General features: G+C 42.2%; 1 protein-coding gene across 1 annotated transcript in view; it reads right to left on the minus strand.

Annotated features, from left to right (window-relative positions):
• Nucleotides 1-6,895: 6,895 nt before the first annotated feature.
• Nucleotides 6,896-20,000, minus strand: part of baiap2l2a (BAR/IMD domain containing adaptor protein 2 like 2a) — a gene marked incomplete at both ends in the record, with an annotated part of 48,591 nt that continues 35,486 nt past the window's right edge. The window contains 3 exons of the mRNA XM_083779204.1: nucleotides 6,896-6,974; nucleotides 13,266-13,376; nucleotides 19,385-19,447. Of these exons, the coding sequence (XP_083635330.1) occupies nucleotides 6,896-6,974; nucleotides 13,266-13,376; nucleotides 19,385-19,447 (253 nt within the window). The remainder of the gene's footprint in view (nucleotides 6,975-13,265; nucleotides 13,377-19,384; nucleotides 19,448-20,000) is intronic.

Below are 20,000 nucleotides of genomic sequence, written 5' to 3' on the forward strand. Positions count from 1 at the left end.
TCAGTTCAGTCCCAACACTGACCTGAGATCAGATTCATACGAGGTTTCCACTGGACACACACATTGGTCTGATTAACCCATTCTGACCTGAGATCAGATTAAAAAAAATATCAGTTGTTCTTCGATTTTTCAAAAATAGCAGACCTACAAGCTCGTAGCGCGCCACTCGGTGGCGCGCTATATGAGCTTGTAGATCTGCTATTTTTCAATAGCTAAAGCATAACATGATGCTAACACCAAAACGGGTGCCCTCCCAAAATGGGTTAACAGTGTTGATTTCGACGGCAAAGTCTGACGGCAAAATCTACCATTTTAGTCGACTAAATCTACAGTTGATTTAGTCGACTAAAATGTGTTGTGGCGGGCCTTGATGCCGTCGTAATGGAGAGTAGGTTGGCTAGTTTCAGCAACCAAGTGTAAAATTACTATATAGTGCCTTCATAACATTGGGGTCTAGTTTATTTTTGTTGACAAAACTGTCAATATATTTATTCTTATAGTTTTAGTCATCATAGCTTAAGTTTTAATTTAAAGTTTCCATGTAGTTTTCGTCAGTGAAAAAAGGTGGTCGACGAACATTTTCCGTCATAGTATTATAGTCGACTAAATCAACACTGCTGCTTAAAGGACCACTTCACCAATTTTCAACCTATCTTCATATAATATAGGTCCTCACTAATAATCATGAAATAATGGCGCAGTTTTTTTTCTACTCGGTCTGTGTCTCACAGGCTGTGAATACACTGTAGGCGTGAAGGCGTCAGAAGTCCGTCGCGTCAGGTCTCCCTTTAAATCCTTCCGGGGCTTTGGGCGGTTCCTAGAGGAGACGCACACGGAAGCCTATTTAAACGCCTGTAGTCCTCTATTTCTTCGTTAGCGAAGTGGGCGTGAGAGGGACGTTTGAGTGACAAGATGTTGACACAGACAAAGGCGCATTCTAATGTAGGCTATAAGTTGCTCTGTTGCTACTTCGCTATCGAGGCTGTTTAGTCGACTGGTTAGCGCACGTGCCTTTGGAACGGGGGACCCGGGTACGCCTCCCGGCCGAGGAGTTTTAAAACTAGTTTTGTTTTCGCTGACGACTTGCGCGACGGACAACTTACATCTGACGCTCTCCTCCGCGCGGCGTCAGATGTAAGCTGCCGACAAGCGTGTGTCACCCGGCGGTGAGAAGGAGAAGGAGATTTTTGATTGATTGATTTAAATATTTATTAACAGTTTGCAGAATTACAATACATTTCAAGCACAAACTCAATACAAAGACTGTTAACTGTGAGTGGACGAACCAATTAAGCATTACACTTGTTTACAACAGGGTCCACATTGTTCAATTCATCAAAACATTACAGACGTACAAATAGACACTTCTATATAGTTAAAGAACAGAACAGGAATTCATCATAAAACAGTGTTCCCTGACCGGGAATCGAACCCGGGCCGCGGCGGTGAGAGCGCCGCCCCCTAACCACTAGACCACCACGGAGATGGATAATGATGATGAGAAGGGCAGCACATGATGAAGAGAACGGGCTATTTTATAAAGTATAAAAAAAAGTTATTTTCAATGTCATGGATCAGGGTTACAGTAAATGACAATGTAATTCAGCCAGGGGTGCCATGGATGAAAAGATTACAGGGGTGATCTGAAGCAAACATGAGAACCAATGCTTTACTTTATTTCTTCAGACGATTTTTCAATGTTTTGTTAACAATTTGGACATAATGTTACTTCGAGCAGTTCGAGCTGCCCACTGCCCAGATGTCTTCCTGTATCCCTTGACATGGCTTCACAATTCCCTCCCAGGGGGCGTTTGACAGCGTGAAAGAAGACAACTACAAGTATAACTCCTCCCAGTGGACGGGCTGCAGGCTGCATCTGTTCCATTGGCTAGTGCCTATCACTGCCGGGTGACACGCTTCATTTTCACGCTTGTGCGCGGCTTCCATTTGAGTCTGTCCGTCGCGTCCATTTGAGACTGTCCGTAGCGTCCGTCGGGCGCGGAGGTGGAGCTTATTTTCCATCCACCAGCTGTCTAAAAAACCCACGAAGAAGAAAACTTGAGCTTCAAGTTCACGCTTCTGAAGCGTACAGTGTGCTCACAGGGATAGGAGGGCTGTGGGCAGTTCAGAAACCGTCCTCCAGTGACATCATCGATGGGGAATACAAGCCAATAGAAACTGCAGGCTTTCTAGTCCTGAAAAGTTGCAATGCGGAAAATGGAAGCCATCGTTCTCACGATAATGAAAATCTAAACCTGCCTAATGATGATGTCACTGGAAGACGGTTTCTAAATTGCCCACAGCCCCATATGAGACAGACTTGAGTAAAAAAGATTGTGCCATTTCATCATGATTATTAGTGAGGACCTATTATATGAATATATGTAGGTTCAAAAGTGGTGAAGTGGTCCTTTAACAAGCTGGATCGTGCATCATATCTTGAAATAAACGTTTAATCATGTAGACCGCAGAGAATGTCAGGGGTCAAGACAAGCTCAAAGTGAAAGCTGGGAGCATTATAGGCCTCCATTGTTGCGTCGTAATATATGCCATTATCTCTACAGTACAAGGACTGTAATAATAATGACTTCGTGGAGATCCGCGATTGCTTTCCTTTGTAAATGCTACTACAGAACCACAGCAGTATCAAGATACCGTACAAGGCTTTTTACCATAATCCTCTTAAAGTTATTCAAACCAGTTTGAATAACTTGTCTTAAGCCCCACTTTCAAATAAAAAAAAGGGTACAATTGCAGCTTTATAAGCTCACGCATCACAACAATATTCTTTGTGGGCTTTGCAGATTAAAAATAAATAAATTATATCATCGTCATAACATAATGTGATATGATACTGTCACAATATTGATATCAAGGTGTTTGATCAAAACACAAATCCTGCACGAAGCCGGGGATCAGAAAGCCTTGGGTTCCAACATGGTGGAAACTAATACATTTAGTAAGCCTTTGGCTCCAACATGGCTGCTACAGCAGTGGTGGAAACTAATACATTTAGTAAGCCTTTGGCTCCAACATGGCTGCTACAGCAGTGGTGGAAACTAATACATTTAGTAAGCCTTTGGCTCCAACATGGCTGCTACAGCAGTGGTGGAAACTAATACATTAAAGTAAGCCTTTGGCTCCAACATGGCTGCTACAGCAGTGGTGGAAACTAATACATTTAGTAAGCCTTTGGCTCCAACATGGCTGCTACAGCAGTGGTGGAAACTAATACATTTAGTAAGCCTTTGGCTCCAACATGGCTGCTACAGCAGTGGTGGAAACTAATACATTTAGTAAGCCTTTGGCTCCAACATGGCTGCTACAGCAGTGGTGGAAACTAATACATTTAGTAAGCCTTTGGCTCCAGCATGGCTGCTACAGCAGTGGTGGAAACTAATACCTTTAATAAGCCTTTGGTTCCAACATGGCTGCTACAGCAGTGGTGGAAACTAATACATTTAGTAAGCCTTTGGCTCCAACATGGCTGCTACAGCAGTGGTGGAAACTAATACATTTAGTGAGCCTTTGGCTCCAACATGGCTGCTACAGCAGTGGTGGAAACTAATACATTTAGTAAGCCTTTGGCTCCAACATGGCTGCTACAGCAGTGGTGGAAACGAATACATTTAGTAAGCCTTTGGCTCCAACATGGCTGCTACAGCAGTGGTGGAAACTAATACATTTAGTACTGTACTTAAGTACAATTCTGAGGTATTTGTACTTTACTTTACTTTTACTTTTACTCCATTACATCTCAGAGGCAAATATTGTTTGTCTTTACCTCCACTACAATATTTTGAAAACTTTAGTTAGGCCATTATGCACTTCAGCCCTACTTTTACTATATTTCGTGAACATAACTCAAGACATAGAGAGACATAGACAAAGAAATAAAGCAGACCATTATTCCATTTGCCGAAAAAGCCTTTATTTGCAGCTGTCGTAACAATTTAACACAAGCCAAGATCAAGCCATTTAGTAGAGGCGGTTTCACACCGAGGTTCAGCGTGGGTTAAGTATCCCCAGTGGAGTATAGCTAAACTGGCAACCCCAGGGTCCCCGTCTAATTTAACAGGCCATTATTCTGCTGCCCAAGCAAAAAAAAAACAACTCACCACTTCGTCCTAACATTATCTCTGCTGTCGGGAAGAAAATAACCACTCAGTTCACACAGGTGTGAACTGAGTTTCACTTTCTGAAAATGAAGACTATATCCATTTTTCAGGAAATGAAGAAAACCTTATATTTTGAAATACTGCCTCATTAAATGGTGTGGTGACAGTTAGCAGACAGTTTGAGGGTCCAATGGAGTTAAGGGGTTCTGTCTCATTAAATGGTGTGGTGACAGTTGGCAGACAGTTTGAGGGTCCAATGGAATTAAGAGGTTTTTTGTCTCATTAAATGGTGTGGTGACAGTTGGCAGACAGTTTGAGGGTCCAATGGAGTTAAGAGGTTTTGTCTCATTAAATGGTGTGGTGACAGTTGGCAGACAGTTTGAGGGTCCAATGGAGTTAAGAGGTTTTGTCTCATTAAATGGTGTCGTGACAGTTGGCAGACAGTTTGAGGGTCCAATGGAGTTAAGAGGTTTTGTCTCATTAAATGGTGTGGTGACAGTTAGCAGACACCGAGTGGCGCGATACGAGCTTGTAGGTCTGCTATTTTTGAAAAAAATCGAAGAAAGACTGACATTTTTAGAATCTGATCTCAGGTCAGAATGGGTTCGTCAGACCGGCGTGTGTCCAGTGGAAACCTCGTATGAATCTGATCTCAGGTCAGAATGGGTTAATCAACACACAAACGTAAAGGGTGTTCAAAGAAAGCACCGATTTATGCAAAAGAAAAATCAAAAATGGAGTCAGGCGGTTTTCCTCCCGAGTCCCGACAGGCAGCAATAATATGATGTGGCTTTTCTGGGACAGAGAACTGGTCACTGGGTAATGGGTACGCTGGCTACACTGGGCACTATACGCACTCAACAGTACATAATATAGGCAACATAAAACACGTGTGCAGTGATCCTTTTATACAGTTCACACATCGTACAATATTTATAACAGCCTTATTGATTCAGTACAAAGTGCTTCGGAAGAATACGGAAATATATCACGTTGGCAATATCAATTAATGATCACTTTCCTTCCAGTCTAATCAACTAATCAAGTATCTACTGTAAGTCTTCTGGCACGACACTTAGAGTAATAAAAAACGACACCTATACAGTAATAAAACCTGTCCCTGAGTATATAGCATTTGATATAAACCTGCAGATTATCCATTATCTGAATGAAGTGGAAGATATAGGGATGCAACGATAATTATGGACATTTTAGGGATGATACCGATATATTTATATTTAGTTTTTGTGGGTTTTTTATTTCCCCCTTTTGTGCCAGGGAAACAAAATACATCTTCAATACAAGAAATACTAAATTCAGAATCAGATAGGCTGCAGATAACCAGCACACCAACATAGCCAACGCTATAAATGTATGCTTATCAACAACAAATAAATATCGGCTACTGCCATCGGTTATTGTCATATCGTCCGATACCGATATATGACCGATTAATCGGTGCATCCCTAGAAGAAGATTGTCTGAATAAAGTCGTCAGAGTATTTAGCATTTCTTATACACATTTTCCTTTTTTTTTATTTCATAACCTATGTAGACACATACTGTCGACACACAAATAATTAACTGATCATAAATTAATGTATTTATACCATCATCCTTTATATCAGGATATAGATGCAGCAACAAGGCACAGTAGGATCGCTAAAATACAATCATTAACTTCATGGCCATGAAGACAGATGGAAAGGCTCTAGTGTTCAACAGGGAATCTGTTTTCTGAATGGGAAACACCTGCCTTACATTTTGTCATTCAAAGAACTCCTATACTTTTGATCTTAATTGGTTCGATAATAGAAATGACACACATTCAGTATATACGCCATTAGAGCTATAACTCTGAAATTGTCATGTAACCATTTTGTGACCCAGCTTGACTGGGTCACAAATGGCTTTTCTCCTCTGATGAATTAAAAGCTGGAGGCTGTGCGATTGTTTTTGTGAATCCAAAATGAGTTAACAGCACAGGCAGACTCTTCACACATACTAGAGCATGTCTGAAATAAATGTCAGAGCTGAAATCGACATGTAAATACCGGTGAAATAAATGCTTAAACATGTAGCTATAGGTGTAATGTTAGAGTCCTGCACAGAAGTGAACCTTTCAAGCCTGCTTTCTCAACTCTCTGTTTCATTACTCTATAAAGCCATATCTCCAAAACCGGTGGGTCAAACTGAACAACCAACATGTCAATTTGAAGCCTGCTTTCATAATTATGACATGTAAAAAAAAAAAACGGAAATGACAAAAAATAATCCAATGGCAGCCCCTCAGTGAAGCTCAAAAGTGTTGCTTTCACATAATCATTAGACAGTAAAAAAAAAAAAAGTTGCAATTACAGTATAATACAGTATAAAACAGATGCTATTAGATTGTTTTGAATGTCGAAATGTAATCTTATCTAAATTTGCCGTCGATCACAGTTGTGTATGTAATAGTATCTTCTATACAGTTCAGTATACTGCAAATATCCCATTCTGACCGGGCACCCATTTTGGTGTCGGCATCATGTTATGCTTTAGCTATTTAAAAATAGCAGATCTACAAGCTCATATCGCGCCACCGAGTGGCGCGATACGAGCTTGTAGGTCTGCTATTTTTGAAAAATCGAAGACACTTTTAGAATCTGATCTCAGGTCAGAATGGTTTAATAATGAAACTGTCAGGATGTAATAGACATTTTTAGAATCTGATCTCAGGTCAGAATGGGATATGTATACTGAACCAGTGAACTCCGTCGGAATGAAAAGAAGCGTCATCACCGATGGAGTTTGGGCGCTGACCTGTCATTGGTCATCGTGGGCTTCAGCTTAATCGTGGCAAAGGGGTTGGTGCCTCTGCACACACACACACACACACACACACACACACACACACACACACACACACACACACACACACGCACAACGCGCGCACGGCGCACGCACGCACAGAGAGAGAGAGAGAGAGAGAGAGAGAGATTAGCTTTTAGCCCATGGAGTGTTTTTCTTGAAAAAACAAATGCTTGAAATCGATTCAGAATCCTGAAAACCCCTTAGTTTGCAGTGGTGGAAAAAAGTACTCAAAGTTTTTACTTAAGTATAAAAGTATCAATATACAGACGTAAAATTACGGAATTCAACATTTATACTTGAGTAAAAGTGCAAAAGTATTGGCTTCAAAATTAAAGTGCCAAAAGTAAAAGTAGTAATATTGTGCAAAATGTTCCATTTAAAGTTTTCAAAATGCGTAATAATAATCTTTTGAAAATAGCAGATCTACAAGCTCACAATGCGTCGCAGAACTTGTAGATCGGCTATTTTTCAAATGGCCGGCGAAATGTTTATAGGGCTGATGTGGTTAATGTACAGTTTGTAATAATAATGATCTAAATCTACAAAGTAGTTAGTAACTAAAGTTGTAGTAAAAGTACAATATTTGCTTCTGAGATGTAGTGGAGTAGAAGTAAAAGTATTGGAAATTGGAAATACTCAAGTGAAGTAAAAGTAAAGTGCAAATACCTCAACATTGTACTTGTAAATGTACCACTGTTTTTAACCCAAGGAGTGTTTTTCATGAAGAAAAGAAAATGCATGCAATGGATTCAAGAATCATGAAAAACCCCTAGTTTGCCCTCTCACATGCTATACGTACTTACAGTAAAGAAATGACACTTTTGTCATATTTTCCCCCTGCATTATAGCTTATTAATGGCACCCCAACTTTCAGCAGCTGTCCCAGATTCACCACGAGGCGAAACTGAATTTCAATCTTTGTGAGATGTGTTACTATACCACGAGACACATTCTCAGATTTTCTTTTTTTGTTTATCCCATTTTGGGCAGGAACCCCTTTTGGTGTTAGCATTATGATATATAGCTTTAGCTATTGAAAAATAGCAGATCTACAAGCTCATAGCGCGCCACCGAGTGGCGCGCTACGAGCTTGTAGGTCTGCTATTTTTGAAAAATCATGAAAATGTGCCGCAAATCTTTGAATATATATTCTTTCAGAGTGAACGTTTTTAACTCAAATCTTTCTGGGGGGTCCCTGGAACTACATATTTTCAAATGGGGGTCGGAGGCCAAATACATATATAATTCTAGGGGTCCTTGACATGAAATATTGGGAACCACTGATATAGAAAGCATGAACATTTTAAAAAGACATTTTTTTAAATTTCGACGTCAGGCCAAAATGGGTTAATATCCCCTGACATACATATAGGCCCATCATTTCATACTGCAGGATACGCATCCAGCAAATTGTTCCAGTGAAGTGCAGGCGAGATAGCTATCTCTGCCAAACAAGGCTTCTTCGACTGAAATGGTTTTCAATACTTGACTGCACTTCAAACACTGATGGAAAGCAATATTCCATGGCTGCCCCCTCTCTGTCTCCGTTTGATGCTTTCATTATACGTACTTCTGAAATATTCATTAGCATATAGCCTGATATAACCATTTCTATAAAACAGTGTGTAAGAAGTGCATTCATGATGTGTTTCCCGGTATATAACCCGTATGAGATAACGTGATAAAAAGGTGTTCTTACTTTGGGAAGAGATCTGGAGCTGCACCGTGGTGTTCTGATCTCTATACAGAGGATAGAGGCAAATACATTCAGAGAGGTTACTTTGAAGTTCAAGCCTCCTACAAACGGTTCTTTGTGTAATGGGCGGTCACGATTATAACGGGCCATTTTTGCTCTTACGTTATTCTCACCCTCTGTTGAAGCTATAGGTATAGTATAGAGGAGAAAAAAACATTCCTAATTCATTCGGGACCCTTTCCCACCGGGGTTGAACCGGGTCTGTTTCTTTTTCCCTCGCCTAATATCGTACTCGAACGAGTTCATCGGAGTGTTTCGACTGAAAATGAATTGGTTCGGAACCCTAAATGTTGGTTTGGAGCTAGGGGTCAGGGGTCACCAACATGTCCGTGTACACGGACAAAATGTGTCCGTGGCAAAGATGTCTTGTCCGTGCAGGGAGATTCTAGATTTTCTGTTTTACACGCCACTATAATGTTCTCATTTTGATCATAACACCGTCTTTACTCAATGTCAGTAATGTCAGTCTTTTCTTCAGAATATGTATAGGACGCTTATTTATTATGACACTATGGTCCATTTGGTTCCATTTGAACAGACCTATACAGACCTATATTGTCATCATTCAGGGCTATCATGTGTTTTGGGTAACATTGTCGCCAGTGGCGTGCACAGACATTTAGAGGGGCAGGTGCTCAAGTGAAAAAAGGGCACCGTGCAGCGAGTGGAACCGGCTGGTTGCCTTAACCCATTTTGGGGCGGGAACCCATTTTGGTGTTAGCATTATGGTATGCTTTAGCTATTGAAAAATAGCAGATCTACAATCTCATAGCGCGCCACCGAGTGGCGCGCTACGAGCTTGTAGGTCTGCTATTTTATTTATTTATCGAAGAACCACTGACATATAAACATAGCTTTAGATTGTGGGGGCCTAAATAATATAGTAGAAGCGTTTTTGATCAAGATTTGATCAATGTCACCGCATGGTCCACACACTACAAATTAAGACAAAAAAGAAAACGTTTTTCTCTTTTTTTTTTTTTTTTTTTTTTGAGCACATTGCCAAAAGGGCAGGGGGGTGCTCTAGCACCCCCTAGTGTCTATCTGTGCACGCCACTGATTGCCGCGCACTCATGTTGTATGTAGGTGGCAAAAATGGAATGCTGACAGAAATGTCCACCACAAGCCGCCGCTTCTGTGAAAGCACCAAAGGTTGCAAGAATCTAGAAGCAGTTCTAGAACCAGCGGTGGACCGGCCACAGGACGTACCGGTCAGTACCGGTCAGTTCTAGAACCAGCGGTGGACCGGCCACAGGACGTAACCGGTCAGTACAGGTCAGTTCTAGAACCAGCGGTGGACGGGCCACAGGACGTACCGGTCAGTATACCGGTCAGTTCTAGAACCAGCGGTGGACGGGCCACAGGACGTACCGGTCAGTATACCGGTCAGTTCTAGAACCAGCGGTGGACGGGCCACAGGACGTACCGGTCATATTACCGCTGGGCCGCGACCGTATAGGGGGCCGCTCAAATCATGATATGATAAAAAAAAGAAAGAAAGGCAAAGTGAGTGACTTCTATTTTGAATGATTGAATCCTTTTGCCAGCATCATTCTTGTGAGAGCAACAGAGTTTTGTGTATAGTTGCCTGTTGGTTTGTATCATTTATGTTGTTCTGTAAAAGTGGTGGTATTATTAGGTGCTTGTTTGTGTGTGTGTGTGTGTGTGTGTGTGTGCCTCGACGGAGCAGGGCGGTAGCGTTTCTGCTAACTGCGCGCTGGTTGTGGTTTGGGCCGGGCGTCTGCATGGGCCACATTTGCGCGAAAATGACCGGGCCGAATTATTTTTTCCCGGTCGTGCCCTTGTCTATAGTACCAAAGTTCTTTAGGTGGAAAAGGGTCCGAAGAGTAAACGCTAAAGACCAATTTAACCCATTCTGACCTGAGATCAGATTCACACGAGGTTTCCACTGGGACACACACTGGTCTGATGAACCCATTCTGACCTGAGATCAGATTCTAAAAAATGTCAGTCGTTCTTCGATTTTTCTAAAAATAGCAGACCTACAAGCTCGTAGCGCGCCACTCGGTGGCGCGATATGAGCTTGTAGATCTGCTATTTTTCAATAGCTAAAGCATGACATGACGCCGACACCAAAATGGGTGCCCGTTCAGAATGGGTTAAGACTTTGTCGTATACGACAGCATATCAGAGACCGAAAACAGTAGATCTGTATAAGCTCACGATGTGTCACATTGACTTGACTCGTCTACGATGGGCCCTCAATTACTGCATGGATTCTTAAACATTGCTTTTGAAGCTATAAGCATAATTGCTAAGGGTATACTGAATATATATATATATATATATATATATACAGGGTATATATACTGTAGCACACAGGGGAACACACAAGCTCTAAAATCATGCAGCACACACACACACACACACACACAAACAAAGACAACACATGCACATGCACGCACACACACACACACATGCACACACGCACACACACGCACACGCACACACACACACACACACACACACTCCTGTAGCCCTACGCTGTCTGTCAGCAGCTGGAGCTGCCCCCCTGCGTCCACCAGAACGCGGGCTGAGGCGTCATTGAGAACAGAACCCTGTCACAGAGACCCTGTTATAGGAAATATACCATCCTTTATATACATGTATGTATCTTTACAGCATGTATTATATATACAGTACCCTGTCACAGAGACCCTGGAGGAAATATATACCATACCATGTATGTATCTTTACAGCATGTATTATATGTGACCAAATTTGACTGGGAGACTGCCATTGGATTTTTTAGAATTTTTGTTTTTTCATTTCAGGGAATTTCAGGGAATCGTAGCTTCAAATTGACATGTTGGTTGTTCAGTTTGACCCACCAGTTTTGGAGATATGGCTTATAGAGTGATGTCTTGCAGAAAACAGCGAGTTGAGAAAACAGGCTTGAAAGGTTCACTTCTGTGGTCTCTAACATTACACCTAGCTACACGTTTAAGCATTTATTTCATATTTACATGTCTTCTGTGGTCTAACATTACACCTATAGCTACATGTTTAAGCATTTATTTCATATTTACATGTCTTCTGTGGTCTCTAACATTACACCTATAGCTACATGTTTAAGCATTTATTTCATATTGACATGTCTTCTGTGATCTCTAACATTACACCTATAGCTACATGTTTAAGCATTTATTTCATATTTACATGTCTTCTGTGGTCTCTAACATTACACCTATAGCTACATGTTTAAGCATTTAGTTCATATTTACATGTCTTCTGTGGTCTCTAACATTACACCTAGCTACATGTTTAAGCATTTATTTCATATTTACATGTCTTCTTGTGGTCTAACATTACACCTAGCTACATGTTTAAGCATTTATTTCATATTTACATGTCAATTTCAGCTTTGACACTTATTTCAGACATGCTCTAGTATGTGCTATTAACTCATTTAGAAAAGAAAGTCTCTCAGTCAAATCTGGTCACATATATACAGTACCCTGTCACAGAGACCCTGGAGGAAATATATACCATCCTTACATGTATGTATCTTTACAGCATGTATTATTTACATTTAATTGACATGCAACCGTTTCATCATCACTCACCAACACCCTCACGCGCACGCACGCACCCACGCACACACACACACACACACCCACACACGCGCACGCACACGCACACGCACACACACACAGATTTATGTTTTAACAATTTCTCCAGGAAAAGGACCATGCAGGGAAAAGATATCTACAGTATCAAAATCAAAATCTTCTATACTTCTATATCTATCTATAATAACATTTGGCCCTTACAAGTACAGTAATATAAGTACCTCTACTACCCCCCCACCCCGCCCAACACACACACACACACACACACACACACACACATACACACACACAGATACGCACGCACGCACGCATCCATTCATCCATCAACCTCTGCTGTCAAGCACCAGCGCAACTTCATTTTTCAATCATCTCCATCATCCCTAAGGGGCAGATGATTCTTAATGTGTATCAGTCGCAGCCAGCAGCCGTTAATGTGCCATTAAACTAATTCCACTGGAGCGCTGTCTCCATGATAATTAGGTGATTAGGCTATTCAAATATTAGCATATAACATAAGCAAGATAAAGAGTGTAACCTTGTTAATGAAAAAGCGCGGTTACAATCGCAAGTGACAATACACTACACACACAGGCTATACAGTAGATTCAAGACATGCTATTATTAGACAAAAATTATTCATTTGAGATCACATTTAATCAAATGTATGAACTACTGTAGGCCCAAACTTTTTGAATATGCACGCACGCACGCACGCATGCACGCACGCACGCACGCACACACACACACACACACACACACACACACACACACACACACACACACACACACACACACACAGCTTACTGTATATATGGATTGATTTACTTCTTAATTGGTTCACTGGTTAGCCTAATTAATTGATAACTCAATAATTGATGGCTCTATACCTTATTTTTTGACTCCGCCCTTCTGTCGGTGGTGGGTGTGATTAGACGCCTCTCTGACTGCTTATTGGATGACACAGATGACGGTGGCGGGGGCGGAGCTGGGGGCTGGCCTCCGCCGTAGCCTGATTGGTCCAGCAGGTTACTCACACTGCCTCTCAGGGAGGAGTTACTGAAAGTGGTGGAAAAAAGTACTCAAATGTTTTACTGCAGTAAAAGTATCAATACTGAACAATGCAGAAATACTAGTATAAAGTATAAAGTATAAAAGTCCGGAATTCAAAATGTACTTGAGTAAAAGTATTGGTGTCAAAATGTACCTAAAGTATAACAAAAGTAAAAGTAGTCATTACGCAGAATGTCCCATTTAACCCATTCTGACCTGAGATCAGATTCATACGAGGTTTCCGCCGGACACACACTGGTCTGATGAACCCATTCTGACCTGAGATCAGATTCTAAAAATGTCAGTCGCTCTTCGATTTTTCAAAAATAGCAGACCTACAAGCTCGTAGCGCGCCACTCGGTGGCGCGATATGAGCTTGTAGATCTGCTATTTTTCAATAGCTAAAGCATAACATGATGCTGACACCAAAATGGGTGCCCGGTCAGAATGGGTTACAAATGTCCGGTTCTAATATCCAATATCGACGCAGGGATATTAGTCGGCCATGCCAGGCTACCCTGGGGCCTTGGGGCCATGCCAGGCTACCCTGGGGCCATGCCAGGCTACCCTGGGGCCTTGGGGCCATGCCAGGCTACCCTGGGGCCATGCCAGGCTACCCTGGGGCCATGCCAGGCTACCCTGGGACCATGCCAGGCTACCCTGGGGCCTTGGGGCCATGCCAGGCTACCCTGGGACCCTGGGGCCGTGCCAGGCTACCCTTGGACCCTGGGGCCATGCCAGGCTACCCTGGGACCCTGCAGGGCCATGCCAGGCTACCCTGGGGCCCTGGGGCCGTGCCAGGCTACCCTGGGGCCCTGCCAGGCTACCCTGGGGCCCTGGGGCCGTGCCAGGCTACCCTGGGGCCCTGGGGCCGTGCCAGGCTACCCTGGGGCCCTGGGACCATGCCAGGCTACCCTGGGGCCCTGGGACCATGCCAGGCTACCCTGGGGCCCTGGGACCATGCCAGGCTACCCTGGGGCCCTGGGACCATGCCAGGCTACCCTGGGGCCCTGGGGCCCTGGGGCCGTGCCAGGCTACCCTGGGGCCCTGGGACCATGCCAGGCTACCCTGGGGCCCTGGGACCATGCCAGGCTATACCCTGGGGCCCTGGGGCCATGCCAGGCTATACCCTGGGGCCCTGGGGCCATGCCAGGCTATACCCTGGGACCCTGGGGCCATGCCAGGCTACCCTGGGACCCGTTCCCAGACGGGCAGTTGATTTAATCAGTTGAATCACAAACCGCTCCCAAGTGAAAGCAAACCATTTTTTTATTTGAATCGCAAACAAAACTTGACGTTGTTAAATTAAGTACAATACCGGTAAGTAACAAAATAACATGGTAAAAGTAAAACATCAATCATTCAACAAGCCTTCATGTGGCATTATGTGAACGGAACAATTCATGATAATCACATGAACCCATTCTGAACGGGAACCCATTTTGGTGTTATAGCATCATGTTATGCTTTAGCTATTGAAAAATAGCAGATCTACAAGCTCATAGCGCGCCACCGAGTGGCGCGCTACGAGCTTGGAACCTAATAAAATAGCACCCGTTTTAACTGTCTGTCTGTGTTTTGATTGATTGATTGATTGATTGATTGATTGATTGAATACTTGTTTCCATTGTGGTCCTCTTGGGGAAAGGGGAAGGGGAGCAACAGACAAAAACAGGACAAAAATCATAAAAACCGACCAATAAAACTGGATTTATTTTCATTTTTTCCCTTATTTTTTTTTCTTCATTTGTTTCATTTGTGCCATTTATCTATTCTACGCTATAAAAGTCAGTATACTAAAATGAAAATTATAGGACATGTTTTCGGCCAACCATCTTTTTAATGTGGATTTAAAAAAATTCAAGGGAACTGATCACCTTGAGGCTGGAAGGCAAGCCATTCCACTGAACTGCTTCCGAGCACATGAATGATGTATTCAGTATTTTAGCCGTGACGTGAGCGCCCCCCTCCTGAGATACTTCCGGGTCCTACTTTTGTGTCGCTTTTGTGTCCCCATGGAGTTATATACTGTGACGCTCCGTCGGACTAAATCTGAGACGAAAACAACCACGAAAGTCTCATTTTACCGCTTTCCTCGCAACAACAAAGCTGTGCTGCTCTCCAAAATCTGGCTGTGACAGGCCGTCTGCCCCACATGGAATACTATCGCCATTTTATTTGATTGTGTCAACTAAATCCTCATTAATGCAAACTAGATTCAACATACTCAAGCCTGCACACATTGTAAATATCCCCCGAAATATTTTACAGAGCAAATGGACTGTTGCCACCTTCAATAATAATGATAATAATAGTCTTTATTGTCTCCACATCATATATTTTTGTCGTCATGGACACTTGTTTAATTAATAATTCTACTCGAGTTGAAATTTCAAATTCGGTCAGAACGGCTGCTCAGACTTCCTAGTGTTAAGACCCATTTTAACCCTCTATGGCTTCCTTTCTGAAAAATAACGTCAATTTAAAAAGATTCACGCGTTTAGATATTTTACAATGGGATGCGGACGGGAGGCTGGTGCCACTTGGACCCGGACGTAACGTAGCACTACAAAATGACGTCGGACTTAAATACTGAATTGTTGTGGAAAAAGGCAGGGTTTAACCAATTCTGACCGGGCACCCATTTTGGTGTCAGCATCATGTTATGCTTTAGCTATTTAAAAATAGCAGATCGCGCCACCGAGTGGCGCGATACGAGCTTGTAGGTCTGCTATTTTTGAAAAATCGAAGAACGACTGACATTTTTTTAATCTGATCTCAGGTCAGAATGGGTTCATCAGACACAGTGTGTGTCCGGCGGAAACCTCGTATGAATCTGATCTCAGGTCAGAATGGGTTTAAAATCAGTAGGGCTCCCTCTGGTGTATAGTGCCTGTGAGTATCACTAACTGTCCCACATGGAGATGGAGATCTCTGTTGTATATCTGCCTGTCTTGTCTGCCCATGATGTGTCTGTCTGAAGAGGGCAAACCGACTGTGAAAATGGACTGGTTATAAGTAATCAATTGATAGGTGTGGGGTTGCCATGGCAATCAATTGGCTGATCAGGCAGAGGCTGGAAATTGCACAGGTGAGGGGGGGGCTTTAGGCTGATTAAAGGCCCACTGGCAGAGCCTGAGCAGATGGAAGCCTTTCGTGGTGCTCCTGGAGAACTGTGGGTCCGACCGACTCGATACCGGGCACGGGTCACGTACTGCACTCCCTGCCGCCTGCGGGGGTGTGGAACGCGTGTGTCGAATTTGAAGTCGGTGGGGCAAACCACCGTATACACGCACACGCACAGACACACAGAGACGAGGTGCATTTATAGTAGGATGACTTCCCCAGGTGTTTCTCATCAGTCCTCTTGTGTATATAATGTCTTCACTAGTCAGTCCTTGTTGGTCCATTGTTTGGTGTCACTGCATTATTGCGAACGCAGTGAGCACTAACTATGACATGTCTGTGTGTCCGTGTGTCTGTCTGTCCCGCTGTTACACCACCCGCCCGCCACCAGAGGGCGCAGCTGTATCACACAAAACACACACACGCACGCACGCACGCACTCACACACACACACACACACACACACAACTTAACTTAACTTAAAAGAAACTAAACTTAAAAAAAAACTTAACTTAAAATGAAAGAAAAAACTTAACTTAAAAAAAACCTTTAAAAACACTTAATTTAAAAAAACTTAACTTAAAAATAAAATCTTAAAAAACACAAAAAAACTTAACTTAAAAAAAAAACTTTAAAAACACTTAACTTAAAAAAACTTAACTTAAAAATTAAATCTTAAAAAACACAAAAAAGAGAACTTTAAAAAGAAAACCTTAAAAAAGTATGTAATTTATTCTAATTGTTGTTATTGCCATTTACGAGCTGCGTTCGCTTCCCGCGTTTGCGCGTCTTACTTGTGTATGTATAGGTCCTATTCATGATTTATATATGTATGAAGGACCGTTAAAACAGCAGCTAAAATCATCGGCATGCACAGAATTACCCAGTCTCCATATAACATCTCGCTGTATGAAAAAAGCCCACAACATCATGGAAGACACCAGCCACCCCGCAAATACCCTGTTCAAACTACTCCCTTCCAAAGAACGCTACCAGAGCATCAAATCTCGTACCACCCGTCTCAGTAACAGTTTCTACCCTCAGGCTGCTGAACAGCTGACCTTGAACTGTATTGCACTGTTTTGTCACTTCACTTGCTCACTTTTTTTCAGTTTTTTTGTCTTTTTCTTGCACTATAGATGTTTGTTTATGTCCTGTGTTAAGACTAAACCACACCCATCAGAGGTGTGCCTTCCAGAGGTCCCTAGGTACCTATAGAAACCTCTAGGTGTCAGGATGGCAGAAAGGAAAGGAACACCACTGTAAGACTGAGAGTGCTCTGAGCAAAATAATTTTCATTGTATTTATACTCTGTGTCTATACATATGACAAATAAACCTGAACCTGAACCTGATATATCTTCCCTAGTCAGTCCTTGTTGGCTCATTGTTTGGTGTCACTGCATTATGTATGTATATATAGGTCCAATTTATGATTTATGAAACCATGTCTTTTGATCATTATTACCTGCCTGGCTGTCCTGCTTCTGATTTATTTTGGTCCTCGTCGATCACCACACCAGTATACACATGACAATGTACTATACTCCTCTCAGCAGTGGGTCACCCAAATAAATTAAATAGCGCATATAGTTATTCTTTCAGACCTGGTTAACGGTTGACCCCGTTCAACAGACGCTTAATTGTCCCATGATAATATAAATGGGGATATTGCTCGGAGGTTTCTGCTTATCTTGTCCACTGGTATAGATCTTGACACCATGCCCACCATGCAAATGTTGGAGCCCTGCAGGCTTTAGAATAGATACACACGCGGTAAAGTGGGGCAAACATATATGCAACCAGACACTGCAGATCCCTTAAGGTACCGCAAACAATTGGTACAGGAATGAATTAAACCATGCTAATACTATAGGCAGAGAGAGAAAGTCATTGGACTGACACTTGCAAATAAACGCGAAGAGTACCTCAATGGTCTTTGTGTGTGTGCAGTGTGCAGTATTTTGTGTCGGAAATGTTTCATCTACTTTTCAGTCACGTAAACGTAACTCTAACAGTGCGTTTTAACAGTTTTAACAGTTTAAAGTGACCACGCTCTGCTGCGACGTATAACTCTAACAGTACATTTTAATAGGCGGGAGACCAACTATAGTAACTAAAGTTTTCAAATAAATGTAGTGGAGAAAAAGTACAATATTTGGATCTGAGATGTAGTGGAGTAGAAGTAAAAGTATTGGAAATTGGAAAATACTCAAGTAACGTATACAAATACCTGAGATTCATACTTATAAGTTATAAGTAGCCTACAGTACTTAAGTAAATGTACTTACAGTAGTCATACTTTACACCACTGTTGTTGTATTAAACATGATCTTGCTCAGACATACAGCATAACTTTACTGGAGAGCTGCAGCATGGAAGAGCAGTATTTATTTATTCATATTGTTTCTCCTTTTGATGTTATGATAGCAGAACCTATCCCAGTTCTTTCCCCCTCTTGCTTCCAGAAGACAAAATGCAGCTGCATCGGCTAAATTACACTATTCTGCAATTTCTGTCTTTGAAATTCCCCTCGTTTTCCCCTCGCGTTTGGCCTCGTATAGCTCGTACTCGCTAGCTTACGACATCATTACAGTATTCCGCCCCTGGGAATATGCGTGTGTTTTTTTTTCTCTTTCTGTGAGCAAGCAACCAGAAATAACACCTTGGCATTATGTTTAGAATAACAATAACATGTTGAATGCCTCTGTGTGTTCATTGTGTTTCAGTGGATGTTGCGAGAGAGAGAGAGAGAGAGAGAGAGAGAGAGAGAGAGAGAGAGAGAGAGAGAGAGAAAGATGACGGTCTGCGACTCAGATCCAACAGGATTTGAACCCAGAGCATTTGAATTATGTATGACTTTTGGAATTAATTAAATATGATGTTTACCTGGAGCCGGCTGGTTTAAAATCCTCCACTGGCTCCACGTACGAAGCTGGGAACCAGCCTTGACTGAGAGAGAGAGAGAGAGAGAGAGAGAGAGAGAGGACTGTCAATTTAACATTGAGAGTGTAAAAATGGAACAGGTTTTTACTCAGCATTAAATTCTCTGTCTGTGTATATCGTTGCGCATACAGTAAGCCAAGATAGAGAGTTCATTCAAGAGTGAAACCAACACTGAGTATATTTTGCATTTACAGTATAAATGTAAAAAATATAAGACAGCTAGAGACAGACACAGATACACTGCACATTCACAGAATATGCACGCACGCACGAATCGCGTGCAAAAAAGCCTTAATTGTTTAATGACAGATGTAGTCACTACGACCACAAATGTCAAATTTGGTGCTAGCACCCTATAAATCTACACTAATAGCTGAATATAGGAGGGGCTAGCACCCTATAAATCTACACTAATAGCTGAATATAGGAGGGGCTAGCACCATATAAATCTACACTAATAGGTGAATATAGGAGGGGCTAGCACCCTATAAATCTACACTAATAACTGAATATAGGAGGGGCTAGCACCCTATAAATCTACACTAATAACTGAATATAG

Source organism: Protomyctophum parallelum (assembly GCF_964188405.1).
Source record: "Protomyctophum parallelum genome assembly, chromosome: 13".
NCBI classification, from domain to species: Eukaryota; Metazoa; Chordata; class Actinopteri; order Myctophiformes; family Myctophidae; genus Protomyctophum; species Protomyctophum parallelum.